Genomic DNA, 14,929 nt, shown 5'->3' on the forward strand with positions numbered 1-14,929 from the left:
CCAAATTTTATACTCTATGCCCCGATGATGAAGCAATAATGCCACCTGCCTCTTGACCATCTTATCCACTTGTGTTCCACAGTGGACCTGTATGCCTAGATCCCTCTGTATATTAAAAGGGCTCTGCCATTTATTGTGTACTTCCCTCCTCCATTTGACCTTCTATATTCCATCATCTTGCACTAGTCTGGATTAAATTCTATCTGCCTCAGTCTCTACCTATCAATATCCTGCTGTATCCTCTAATCAACCTCCTACATTCTCCTCCAAAATCACTTACATACACATTACAAACACCAGGGGTCCCAGCAACGATCCCTGAAGAACACCACTGGTCACAGATCTCCAATTAGAAAAACAGCATTCCACCCTGTCTTCTATGATCAAGCCTGTTCTCTATCCATCCTGCCAGCCCTTTGTAGATCCCATGTGACTTCACCTTCTTATAGAGCTGATCATGAGAGACCTTGCTAAAGTTCATATAGATTACATCTACACTCTTGCCCTCATCAATCATCTTTGTCACTTCCTCATAAAACTTGAATCGAATTTGACAGACACAACTTCCCCCACACAAAGTCAAGCTGTTTATTGTTAATAAGTCTGTATTTTTCCAAATGTGAGTAACTCCTGTTCCTAAGAATCTTCTTGAATGCATCAGTGGTAGGGAAATCAAAGTTCAGAGGCATATAATTTCCTGGATTATCCCTTTTTAAACAAAGGAACAGCATTAGTTGTTTTCCTTCCTCTGGGATCTCTGCTCGGACAAGAGAGGATACAAAGATTTTGAACAAGACTCCAGCATGTTCCTCCCTCACCTCTTTCAGTATGAGATAGACCCCATCAGGTCCTCGGGACTTTCTACCTTAATACACTTCAAAACACCTAACACTTCTTTTTTTTATATCAATGCACTCTAGAATATCAGCATACCACCACTCCACCCCCCCAGACTCATTACCCACCATGTCCTCCTCCTTTGTGAACTCTGATGCAAACTATTCTTTAAGGACATCATCCACTTCCCCCGGCTCCATGCATAAATTCCCTCCTTTGGCCTTGAGTGGACCTATCCTTTCCTTGGCTACCTTCTTGTTCCTTATATACATGTAAAATACCTTAGGATTTTCCCTAATGCTGTTTATCAAGAACATTTCATGGCCCCTATTAGCCCTGCTAACTCCTTAAGTTCTTTCCTGCTTTCTTTGTATTCTTCGAGGGCTCTGTTTGTCTTCATTTTACCTAACCTTATGTATGCCTCCTTTTTCTTTTATCAATTTCTCTTGTTATTAAGATTCCCGAATCTTGCCAGCTTTATCCTTCATTTTCTCAAAAACATGCCGGTTCGGAACTCTAATCAATTGGCTTTTAAAAGATTCCCACATGACAGATATCGATTTACCCTCCAGCAGCCCCCTCAATACACATTTCTGAATTCCTGCCCAATATTGTCGTAGATAGCATTCCCCCAGTTTAGCACTTTCACCCAAGGACTACTGTTGGCCTTATCCATAAGTAACTTAAAACTTATGGCCAGTGTTCCCGAAGTGCTCCTCCACTAAAACGTCAGTCGCTGGGCTCGGCTCATTCCCCAGTATAGGTCTAGTACAGCCTCTTCCCTCGAAGGAGTATTTACATATTGCTTCAAGAAACAGATCTAACAAATTGCCTCAGTCCAAGCCTCAGGCACTAAGACAGTCGCAGTCAATATAGGAAAAGCTAAAAATCACCCACTATAACAACCTTGTTTTTGTTTTTAATTTTTTTCATAATCTGTGCATCTACTCCTCCATCACCCTTTGGCTATTGGGAAGCCTGTAATACAACCCCAAAGTGATTGCACCTTTTGAATTCCTCAGCTCTACCAACATGGCCTCAATGGAAAAGCCCTCTGGCAGTGTCCTCCCTCAGTATCACCGATATTCTTTCTAATTAGTAATACAACTCCCCCAACTCTTTCACATTCCTCTCTATCACCTGAAACATCAAAACCCCAGAACCTTAAGCAGCCAGTCTTGTCCATCTCTCAGTCAAGTCTCTGTTATAGTTTCAACATCATGGTTATATGTACTAATCCAAGCTTGAAGTCCATCTGCCTTAACTGTCATACACTTTGCATTAAAGTAAATACATCTGAGACTGCCAGGTCCAGTCTCTTCAGTAACCTCCCCGTCTATCTGTTTTTCCTCTTGTTTTACTGGCCATAGTGTTTAACTCTTCCTTGGTCATTTTGTAATGTTAAAAGATTAAATTGTACTCTCTCTCTGGACATTAATGTAATGTTAAAGGGTTAAACTGTACTGTCTTTCTTCAAGAAGCTGAACTTTCTGGAAGTGGGGGGGGGGCGACATTCTGTCTCGCATGCAGGAATGTGGATGACTATCCATTGTAATCCTTACTTCATTGGCAGCCATTTACTACTATTCTACTGCTACTATCAAATTAAAACTCTCATTCAGTCCCTTCTAATCAGAAATGCTTTCATAGCCATCCCCTGGCCAATCAAATTTGTTTGCGTGATCATCCCCCGAAGCTAGGGCATATTATATCTACATCGTCTTGGGGAATCACTGAGTCAGGAAATCATTTGCATAACGGTTCCCAGGATTAGGGCATTTACATTTACAATATCTCTGAGGATAACCTCATCCTACCATTGTACATGGGGTAACATATGGTTATGCAAGGGTTGGGGCGGGGAAAAGTGACCGGAACAAAGGGGAAATGTTTCTTTTGTTCAGGTCTTCTTTGGACTTGACTTCACACATCTGTGAATAGGGTCAAAGGGGGTCACCTAGTTTGTAGAGGCTTTATAAACTTTAACTGTTTGCAGAAGTTGGTGTGTGCAAATTGCATCTTGTGTGTGAAACCTCGGAAAAAAAACTAACAATTTCACTTGCTGACCTCCGCTCTGCTTCCTCTCCACCATTCTACTTTAAACCTTCCCGAGTGACACTGGCAAACCTCCCTACCAGGATATTAGTTCCCCTCCAGTTTAGGTGCAACCAGTCTTCCTTGTACAGGTCCCATCTGCCCTGGCAAACATCCCAAAGATCTATACACCACATCAACGTCCTACACCAGCGCTTTTGCCACGTATTTAACTTTACTATCTTCCTATTCTTAGCCTTATTGACATGTAGCAAAATAAAATTATTTTAAAAAGCAATTTTGGCCGACTTACACAGACAAGACAATACAGTTTCAAATGTATCAATTAAGATTTATTGGATTTTTTTTAAGGGAAGGAGCAATTGAGTTAAACATCTAATTGCAGCTACACTTACCTTCACTGATTCAGTTTCTGCCACGTGAAGACTCTTTGGACTATCATTTGATTCTATCCTTAAAGCCTTTTCATCGTTTGAATTCAATACTTCTGGATCTCCAAGTACCTGCAAACTCACATCTTCAGTGCAAACAGCATGATCCACACCATTCTGGTTAAGATTACAATGGATAGCTGTAAAATTGAAGATTAATAAAACATAAGTAAGCATTTAAACTTTGCTATTATCAGCTGAAACACAAACTGTATCATCAAGTTCCTATTCTGGGAAACCTGTACATGTTTTTGCTTGCATGAATTTATACCCCAATTGGATATGGGTGCTAACAAGTTGAATTTTTCAGAACATAGATTCAAAAAGCACCAACCAGTCTGAATCCACCTACTAACCTGAGTGGATAAGGAGTTCTAAGTCTGATTAAAGCAGGCTGTCTTATCAGTTGAAACTCAATTAGTAGCACATTTTCCACTGAGTTCAAAGGTTGTGGGTTCAACAATTCATTCTCCTGTGGGTATAAATGATGCCTGCTCCTCTTTGAAGTAACATTATGCAGAATTATCCCGATATCCTCAACCATCACAAAACAAATTATTATCATTAATTTCCAATTTCTGAGAGCTCACTGTGAAATTTGGCTACTGCAATTCTTACATTACAACAGTGACTACACTTCAAGGGCTACACTTTGGGAAGCCCCACAGTCAGGAAAGGTGCTATAAAAGAATAAGTTTTTTTAAAACTATGGCATTCACAGGCAGCTATTGGTTTCTATAGCAGATACAAATGGAACCTTAAAAGGGGATCTGTGTAACTTTGGTCAGTTTAATTCTCTTTTCCTTATCTTTGTTCCTCGATAATGCTGGGACCGATTAGTTTGGTTGGTTGGATGGCTGCAATGTGATGCAGTGTGATACCAACACTGTAGGTTCAATTCTTGTACCGGCTGAGGTTACCATGAAGGATTCTCCTTCTCAACTTCTCCCCTCACCTCAGGTGAAACCACCAGTAGTCATCTCTCTAATGAGAGAGCAGCCCTTTCTTCTGAAAAGACTTTACTTTTACCATGCTGCAAGTAACCTTCCACAACTAGTGGCATTGCTAGGAGATACCTACGTTTATAGAAATTCAAGATTGCAAAGTGCTGGATGTGTGACTTACAAAACTAAGAAAAGCATTTTAAAACACTTACAGTGCTTCATCTGAGTGAATAATGTTAATTGTGTCATCAAGCATGCGTCAGAGCAATGTTGCCCTGTAGGAGTTCAATGTTCGCCAAACTTATGGAATATAAGGTAACCTGAGCACAATGATACAAACACATCTAATAGTTATAAAATGGAACTGCAACAGGTTTACAATTTTTAGCCATCAAGAATCAAGATTAATACATTTACTGCCAGAGTTAGGGGAGCACCTTATAAATTGTTTTGCAATCCAACCATTCTGCAAAGTTTAGTCTCCTCGTATCATCTCAGAGACTGGGGATAATCTTCCAACTGAAGTGTTCCGATAGTGTACTCCAAGAAAAATTTCTTCAAGAGTAAAATATAGAAACTCACTCTCTTTTATTAGAATGGATATACAAGGAGATTCGAGGGATGGAAAACAAATGTCTATGTATTGATTTCTGCATTCTGACCCTCATAGAACAAAAAGCATTATAGCACAGGAACAGACCATTCAGCCCTCCAAGCCTGCGTCAATCCAGATCTTCATTCTAAACTTGTCGCCTATTTTCTAAGGGTCTGTATCCCTCTGTTCCCTGCCCATTCACGTATCTGTCTAGATACATCTTAAATGTCACTATAATGCCCATCTCTACCACCTCCACTGGCAACATGTTCCAAGCACTCACTACCCTCTGCATAAAAAACATTCCACGCAATCTCCCTTAAACTCTTCCCCTCTCACCTTGAACTCATGACCCCTAGGAACTGAGTCCCCAACTCTGGGAAAAAGCTTCTTGCTGTCCACCCTATCTATACCTCATGATTTTGTAGACCTCAAATCAGGTCTCCCCTCAACCTCCATTTTTCAAATGAAAATAATCCTAATCTATTCAACCTCTCTTAATAGCTAGCACCCTCCATACCAGGCAACATCCTGGTGAACCTTCTCAACCCTCTCCAAAGCATCCACATCCTTTTGGTAACATGGCAATCAGAACTGTATGCGGTATTCCAAATGTGGCCGAATCAAAGTCCTATACAACTGTAAAATGACCTGCCAACTCTTATACTCAATATCCCATCCGATGAAGGAAAGCATGCCTTATGCCTTCTTGACCACTCTATTGATCTGTGTTGCTACCTTCGGGGTACAATGGACATCAATTTTCCCCAGGGCTTTTCCATTTCCTAAATAGTTCGCTCTTGAATTGGAGCTTCCAAAATGCCTCACCTCGCATTTGCCTGGATTGAACTCCATCTGCCATTTCTCTGCCCAACTCTCCAATCTATCTATATTCTGCTGCAGGCTTTGACAGTCCCCTTCACTATCTGCTACTCCACCAATCTTAGTGTCATCTGCAAACTTGCTAATCAAACCACCTATACTTTCTTCCAGATCATTTATGTATATCACAAACAACAGTGGTCCTTGCATAGATCCGTGTGGAACACCACTGGTCACAGGTCTCCATTTTTAGAAACTCCCTTCCACTACTACTCTCTATCTCGTGCTGTCCAGTCAGTTCTCTATCCATCTAGCTTGGACCTTGGACCCCATGCAACTTGACTTTCTCCATCAGTCTACCATGGGGAACTTTATCAAATGCCTTACTGAAGTCTACGTATATGACATCTACAGCTCTTCCTTCATTATTCAACTTTATCACTTCCTCAAAAGAATTCTACTAAGTTGGTAAGACTTCCCTGCACAAAACCACGTTGCCTATCACAGATAAGCCTATCTTCTTCCAAACATAAATAGATCCTATCCCTCAGTATCCTCACCATTGACGTCAGGCTCACCGGTCTATAAATACCTGTAACATCCCTGCTATCCTTCTTAAACAAAGGACTAACATTAGCAATTCTCTAGTCCTCTGGGACCTCTCCGATTTTCAAGGATGCTGCAAAAATATCTGTTAATGCCCCAGTTAATTCCTCTCTCACTTCCCTCAGTAACCTGTGATAAATCCCATTTGGACCTGGGGACTTGTCCATCTTAATGCCTTTTGGAACACCCAATACTTCCTCCCTCCTTATACTGACTTGACCGAGAGTAATCAACATCTATCCCTAACCCCAGCATCCATCATGTCTCTCTCCTCAGTGAATACCGACTCAAAGTACTCATTAAGAATCTCACCCGTTTTCTCTGACTCCACGTAAATCTTTCCTCCTATGTCCTTGGTTGGCCAACCCTTTCTCTAGTTACCTTCTTGCTCTTTATTATATGAATAAAATCCTTTAGGATTTTCCTTAACTCTGTTTGCTAAAGATATTTCATGACCCCTTTTAGCCCTCTTAATTCCTCATTTCAGATTTATCCCACTTTCCCAACATTCTTCCAAAGTTTTGTCTGTTTTCAGTTGCCTAGACCTTATGTATGCTTCCTTTTTCCTCTTCACTAGTCTCACAATTTCACCTGTCATCCAGAAATCTTACTATTTCTATCCCTCATTTTCACAGGGATATGTCTGTCCTGCATTCTAATCAACCTCTCTTTAAAAGCCTCCCACATATCAAATGTAGATTTACCTTCAAATCCACATTCCCCAACTTCTGCAAAGTTTTGCTATAGTTGGCCATCCCCCTATTTAGCACTCGTCCTTTAGGATTGCTCTCATCTTTGTCCATGAGAATTCTAAAAATTCCTATTTCTGTGCTCTGCCCATATTGCCTCACTGCTCAAGTCCTCCATAGTGCCCTCCTTCAGCACAGCTGTGATAACCTCTCTAACCAGTAATATAACTCCTCCAACCCTTTTACTTCCCTCTCCATCTGCCTGAAGCATTGATATCCTGAGATATTTAGTTCCCAGTCATGCCCTTCCCTCAACCAATTCTCAGCAATAACATCATATACCCAGGTAACAATCCAAGCCCTAAGCTCATCTGCCTTACCTACTAGACTTCTCACATTAAAACAAATGCACCTCAGATCACCAGTCCCTTTGCATTCATCATCTGCTCCCTGCCTACTCTTCCCGTTAGACACACTGACTTCATTACCTAGTTCCTTACAGGCTTTAGTTACTACCTCCTTACTGTCCACTCACCACCTCATTGGTTCCCATCCTCCTGCCATATTAGTTTAAACCCTCCCCAACAGCATTAGCAAAAGCACACCCAAGGACATTGATTCCAGTCCGGCCCAGGTATAGACCATCCAATTTGTAATAGTACCACCTCCCCCAGAACCAGTCCCAATGTCTCACAAATCTGAACCCCTCCCTCCTGCACCATCTCTCAAGCCATGCATTCATCTTGCCTATTCTTTCATTTCTACTCTATTTCAGCTTGATGATGTTCGGTCTTCAGCCATTCCAAACATAGCATTTGGATATTCATAAGATCCTTGGTTCATTCTTCTACAAACTTCTCCTTTGATGCAGTATGTGCCCAATCTTTTCACATACATCTTTCAAAAGTATCTATAAAGATGAGGGCAGAACATACTTGTCGCCCTTCAGCCTGTCAAAACTGCATACTTCAACACAATGTTAAGTGCTGTCTATTGTACCTGTACATCAACTATTTGTGAAACCAACTAAAGAAAACTAAAGCCTTCAGTTGTTTCACACTGCTATAGCGTTGGAGCAACAGAAGTCGTGCTTACCATTAATAGGATGTAGCTCTCAAGCCAAAAATTGAGTAATGTGACATATGAATTTCAGTGGCTGTGTGATCTCAGATATATAGGTTGTATGTACCAAAGACTGGCAGATCATATGGGCCAGCACATCCCTTCAGCTTTTCACAGCAGATACCATCTGTACCCATCAAGCCAATGTTTGCAAAACTCGAAAACATTAGATGTGATTACATGATTAGAGAATATTTTTACTAAATAATCCTGTGTTATGAGAATTATACTCATAACCAATTTATATATTTGTATATAACCAATTTAAGATAAACAGTCAAATTTGCTGTGCGCTCTGCTTTTGCGTATTACAGCTACATTTATTAATAAACAGTGCCCTATACATTGTGTACATGTTCTTTCTGTCTGCAAAGTGTGGCTGGTTCAACTTAAAAAATAACAAACAATAACCATCTCTGGTTATTCTTCAGAGCAATGCCTTGGCCTATCAGGACCAACCTGCCCAGATTAAATTTAAACAAACAGAACCAATTTTCAGTTTGTCATTTTCTAACTGGCAGATTCTCCATGGCAACACCTCTACCAATTAGAGTCTACTTGTAAACCAACCAGCAGTTTCTGCTTATAAAGTATAAAAAGTGCTCGTATTGCAAATATCCTATTGAGTGGAAGACAAAAAGCTTCAGCAAAATGCATGTATTTTTAGCAATTCTAGTTCTTTAATTCCTATTTCTGTCTCAAGATTCCAAAGAAAACATCCAAAGGACAAGTGTCTTTCTACAGGCTTGTCTTGCTTTCACAGTTTTTCAGAGTGGTCTCTAGTCTAACAGCAATGTGGTCAATGCCTCATGGTTCCATTAGGCATGCATGATAGTGGTCCAGTGAGTCAGATCCATAGTTCTAACCACAACAAAGTTAAACAACTCAACATTGTAAAGGTTCTAAAAATGAATTTGCCTTATTGTCATATGTTATCAAATGAGTACAGTTAAAAGGCTCTAGAAATGAAGCACACTAAATCTACATGTGGTAAGTTAATGGGCGACACTGTTTTACACAAAACCATGTTTGAAGTATATAGGGACATGCTGCACAGATAAAGGCCATTCATCAGTGGTGTCTCTTAGTCATAGAGACGTACAGCATGGAAACAGATCCTTCCATCCAACTCATCCATGCCGACCAGATATCCTAAAATAATCTAGTCCGATTTGCCAGCACTTGCCCTGTATCCTTCTAAATCCTTCCTATTCATATACCCATCCAGATGCCTTTTAAATGCTGCAGTTGTCCCAACCTCTGCCACTTCCTCTGGCAGCTCATTCCATACATGCCCCACACTTTATGTGAAAAGGTTGCTCCTTAGGTCCCTTTTAAATCTTTTCCCTCCCACCCTAAATCTATGCCCTCTAGTTCTGGATTCCCCCAACTCAGGGAAAAGACATTGTCTATTTACCTTGTCCATGCCTCTCAAGATTTTATAAACGTCTATAAAGGTAAACCCTCAGCATCCAACGTTCCTGATAACAGCCTGAACATGCTGGCTGATTATTCTCACTCCACACCTATTTTCTTTCACAGATCATGAGCATCATTGGTTTTACCAGCATGTGTTCCCATCCCTTATTGCTAAAGGTGGTGAGCTATCTTCTTCAATCGCTGCAATTACCCGTCAAGACCTTGATGTTAGAAGATTCAGCAATGTCGATGATATGTCAAGGAGTAGTTCAAGACACTAGATTCATTCCTATTTTAGAGCTGCTGTAGTGTCACACAATACTCTGGAGAGTATCCTCAGTGTGAATATCAAAATTTGTTTCTGCAAGGACTGTGAGTTCACTCCTTCCAATACTGTCATGGACAGATCAATCTGTGACAGGTAAATTGATTAGATTCCCTACAGTGTGGAAACAGGCTGTTCAGCCCAACAAGTCCACTCCGAACCTCCGAACAGCAACCCACCCAGACCCATTTCCCTCTGGCTAATGCAGCTAACACCATGGGCAACGTAGCATGGCCAATTCACCTGACCCGCAGATTTTTGGACTGTGGGAGAAAACCGGAGCAAACCAACGCAGAAAGGGGAGAATGTGCAAACTCCACACAGACAGCCGCCCAAGGCTGCAATTGAACCTGGGACCCTGGTGCTGTGAGGCAGCAGTGCTAACCACTGAGCCACCGTGCCACCTTTTGATGAGCATAAAAGTTCCATCCCCACTCCCTAACCCCCATGCACCTCACCTTCTTGCTTCTTAACACTCCTTTGTGTCTTCAGGACTTATTCAGATGAGTCAGGGGCAGCTATCAAGTTAATTTTGGTGATGGCCATTAAAGTTTGCATGTAAAGTACATCCTATTTATGTGACTTTTAGTGCTTCTTCCAAGTGGTAGTAAACATGAACAGTACACATATGTCAACTAAGGAGACTGGTACATGGTAATCAGCAGGAGACTTCCTTTCCAGTGTCTGATCTTCACAAACTTCAGAGTCAATGTTCAAGACCCCAGAGGGCACTCTTTCTCAATGATATTCTGCTGCGGCGGCCCCACTTGTAGGCTGTGCTACCAGCAAGAGAGCACACCATCACCAATCTGGAATGTGAAGCCTGGAACATTAAGAAAGGGTATGATTCTGTGACTATGACGATATCAGGGTTTTGCTTGACTAAACAATGAGACATGCTCTCCCTATTTTTGCCCAAGTTGTCCCTTGGATAATAGCAAAGGGGAGGAGTTTATAGGATCAGGTTGGAGTATCTTTGTTATAACAGGCCGGAGCTGAAGTTTATCTCGGGTTTTTTGTACGGTTTTATTATTCTTGTAGCTTGTTGGTTAGTTTGATACAGTTTACGGTCTAGCTAGGTAATTTCAAATGGACAATTAAAAGCTGTGCTTCAGATTTCTTCTCCTACTGAACAGCACTGTACCAGAGGGGTCTTCATGACAATGAAGTATAGATGCTTAAAACTTAATAATTAATTGAAGTCACAGTTTGCTGTAAAAAGATAAATAATTGAGGCTTTTGGTGTTGCAAAATAAATGCAAGAACACCAAATTTCAAATGATCACAACAATATATCCTCCAGTAGAAAAAAAAAGATGCTGATTGGTTGACAAATCAACTCTGATTACCCAAAGCATTGCCATGGACAAAGCAACAAGGAATTAAGCTGTCCATGCTTTTAGGTTTTCCACAAAAGGCAAAGACTTTAACACAGTTCTTTTCTTTGCAGAGAAACGGTCCCTTCACATTGCTTCTGGCAAGTGTAAAGGTGTCATGTTCCAAGTTTGATCAATGATTTTAAATAGGTGTTTGTGTAGTTATTAGCACACTCAGGGTTGTTCAAGTAGTATTGGTCAATCACAGAAACACATCTAAGACTTGACATTTTACTTTGAGTTTTGCAAGCACATATTGGTTTAGAATGGTCTTTACCTATAACAAAGGACTGATGGAGCATGTTGTTTGATTTGACCAGCAAGTCACTGGGATAAAATAACCTCTGTACCCAGCAACACACTGGCACCAAAATTCATATACAACATTACCCAATGGTAAGAGACAATAACAGAAATTGCAGGAAAAGCTCAGCAGGTCTGGCAGCATACTTGGAGAGAAATCAGAGTTAACGTTTCAGGTTCAGTGACCCTTCCTCAGAATTCAAGCTAGACCCAAAACATTTACACTGATTCCTCTCCAAGTATGCTGCCAGACCTGCTGAGCTTTTCCAGTAATTTCTATTTTTGTCTTTGATTTACAGCATCGGCAGTTCTTTCGGATGGTCAGTAGTTTCTCGGGCAGAATGTCTTATTCAGCTGATGCCAGCATTCTTTTATTGGAAAATATCAATTGTGTGGTCACTGCAAAGTACCAACAAAAACAACAGGAATATGTTCACGTCTTGTATCTTCTTTGAATTACCCAAGAGCTTGCAGACCCTATGGTTCCCCTTTACTTGGTAAAACAACTCTGACTGGCTAAGGCATTATAATGGTCAGCCCCATTTGTTTTATTCACTTCATGGATTGTGGGTGCTGCTGACTAGGCCTGCACTTATTTAGTCTCCTGACTTGTAATGTGCTGTCTCAGCAGCGTTGGTGAATTTACCCAGTATTATAAATTGTAATTGTTAGGCATTTTACTTGCATGCATTTATCCTAATGTTTTGACATGTCTCACTTTTCAGCAATATTCATGGTCTATATTACCAACTTACTGAATTTAAAAATTCCCAGTTGTACTGGTGGAACTTGAGCTCATGTCTCCAGTTCAATAATCTGCGCCTACAACATACTCTTACAATAACAAGGAGTAAGGTACCACATGCCATTAAACAAACAGATGCTGCACAGTGTAACATACATGGCATTAACGATCACCTTTACAGGGATTTCTTGATCATAGCATCTTCTTGGGGGAATTGAACAGATACCACTTTAAAAAAAAAGCATGCCTAGCACCTTGAAAACCTTGCACTATTGCCAGTTCGATTCACTCAACTCATGGATCAAAAGTAGAAAAGGCTTTCTTTTCAAGTCTACCTAACCTCCAATGTGACAAATTAATATTGTACACACAGGAATACTAATTTCATAACATTTCTTTCTTTGCTACACAAAAAAGTTTTCCCATTCAACACAACCTTCAAATACAATAAAATGTCACACCTAATACAGTCAGTAAAAATAAAATAAAATTCAGCTTATTGTGTAAGATCACCTATTGCTAATTTTACTCTAAAAATAAGGTGAAGCACTATTTTGTTTTTAAAATGTCTGCTACCAAACACGGTATAATGGTTTTTGGCGAACAAATGTAATGCAGAAAATTATTCTACCAGTGTCTAATCAGCAGCCTACTGAAAACATTAGAATTCCATGTTTGCACAGACAGACAGATTAGGACAAGGTTTAGTATGGCCACGTACCACAAGGTTTGGATTTTTGTTGCTGTGATCGAGTGAAATGGAGAGAGGTGATGAAAAAATGATGCTAATGGATACACTTTTTTCTGTTCCTTATCCTGACTTACATGTTGCAGAAAGAGAGAGTGCTGCCCACAGCTTTATTGGGCTAAATTTAGAGCTTGACTCCTAAAAGGTTTTGAAATATTCTTGGGGGCAGACAACCATAGTGTAAAGCTGAATGATTCCAATCTATCGCAATAGGGTCAATGAACACAAAGTGTTTCATTTGATTGAAAGAAAAAGAAGTTTTGAAAAAATGTTTACTCTATAGCAATTATATTATAATAATGTGAGCATTCAGGGAGTGAAACCTGGGATAGGCTCACAATCATTTCCACCCAATTTGAAGAGGCAGATGCTTTCAATTTATTTTTCAAAAACATGCACAGTCACCAGCAACAGCAATGGCCGCCAAGCAAGACTGGAACTTGGCTCTCTTCCCTAGCATCCTGCTAACTCCCTTCCCTGTCCCTGCTACTAATTTGCCATAATTTTTCACCACACACCAATTAACCCCCTCCCCCTTCACTCATCAGACACTTGGTTTGTTTCCCACTCAGCGTGAGTACACAGGCTCCTGACCTTGGAGTTCAGTGAAAGTGATTGTTAAGCAAGGCTACCATGCATCAGCTTCCCAAGCTATCTGGGTCAAAATGGAGAGAATCCAATTGATTTTTCCCATATGCCATTTATAAGCCTGCCTGGCGATACCCTCTGCAACAGACCAGGCGCCAATCTAGATGCTAGATCAACAGACCTGACAAAAAGAAGTGATCCACTAGATTGGACGATTCCATTGCCCAGCAATTCATCTTGAAGCCACCTCAATCAGAAATAAAGTTCCTCTGCTAAACACTCCAAAGAAAACCTTGGATCCTCAAAGATGGAGGTGGAGTAGCACTCCTCAGCCAGACCTTGTCCTCTCTGTCAATTTCTTTTTCTTTCCCCATCTATGCTTTTTAAGAATTTTCTTCTTGGCGATGTCCTGCAGCGCAGACTTGGACTCCCGACCTCAGTGTGGACCCAGCATGGCAATTTCTTGGCTTATTATGGTGTTCTCTCAGGTCGGCGAGGCTGTCTCTTGGGGGCCTGGCGTAGCTGCAGCATGGAGTTCTGGCCTAGAGATGATTACAGAGTGGTCTCCTACCCTCAAGATGAAGCCCAGAGTGGTCTAGAGTCAAGGCCCAGTGTGGACTAGACCTAAGAATTTGTATTTAAGAAACTGTACCTAGGTACCAGTGTGGAGAAAGTGAGGACTGCATATGCTGGAGATCAGAGCTGAAAATGTGTTGCTGGAAAAGCGCAGCAGGTCAGGCAGCATCCAAGGAGCAGGAGAATCGACGTTTCGGGCATGAGCCCTTCTTCCGGAAGGGCTTCCGGAAGAAGGACTCATGCCCGAAACGTCGATTCTCCTGCTCCTTGGATGCTGCCTGACCTGCTGCGCTTTTCCAGCAACACATTTTCAGCTAGGTACCATTGTACCTAAGATGGCACCGTAAGTAGTGACTTGTAAACATTTCACCGTACATGTAACAATAAAGCTAATTCTAGTTTTAAAATAATGCTGTGCCAACTGACTACTGTACTGTGTTTTACTGAGCTTTGTTGCATGGCATGTAGGATAAGTGTGTAGCTTGGATGTCTACCGATTCTTCATGTGAATATCATTTTCAGGCAAACTAAATCAAAGAGGGGCCTGTGGACAGAAATAAGGAACAGAGCACGCACATAACTAGAAAGAATGTGTTAAAAGTAGAAGATTGCAAGATATAAAATTATAAGACTAAAGCTTGGGCAATTTAGAATAAATCATCTGCAGGAAAAAGATAAACCAAATGTGTGTATTACATTCTGCATTGTAATGTTGCAGTTTATAAAGATGACCAAGTTATATTCAGTA

General features: G+C 40.8%; 1 protein-coding gene across 2 annotated transcripts in view; it reads right to left on the reverse strand.

Moving 5' to 3' along the window:
* The window catches only part of samd12 (sterile alpha motif domain containing 12), a 129,586-nt gene that overhangs the window by 92,313 nt on the left and 22,344 nt on the right, over positions 1–14,929 (reverse strand). The window contains exons 2-3 of one of the 2 annotated variants that reach the window (XM_043688986.2): positions 4,480–4,587; positions 3,288–3,463 (exon numbers count right to left, since the gene is read on the reverse strand). In XM_043688986.2, the coding sequence (XP_043544921.1) occupies positions 3,288–3,463; positions 4,480–4,516 (213 nt within the window). In that variant the 5' untranslated portion in view covers positions 4,517–4,587. The remainder of the gene's footprint in view (positions 1–3,287; positions 3,464–4,479; positions 4,588–14,929) is intronic. The other variant, XM_043688987.2, reaches the window with a different exon arrangement.

Source organism: Chiloscyllium plagiosum, unplaced genomic scaffold (genome assembly GCF_037043375.1).
Source record: "Chiloscyllium plagiosum isolate Xiang-an unplaced genomic scaffold, Cpla_swu_hap1 HiC_scaffold_4, whole genome shotgun sequence".
NCBI lineage: Eukaryota > Metazoa > Chordata > Chondrichthyes > Orectolobiformes > Hemiscylliidae > Chiloscyllium > Chiloscyllium plagiosum.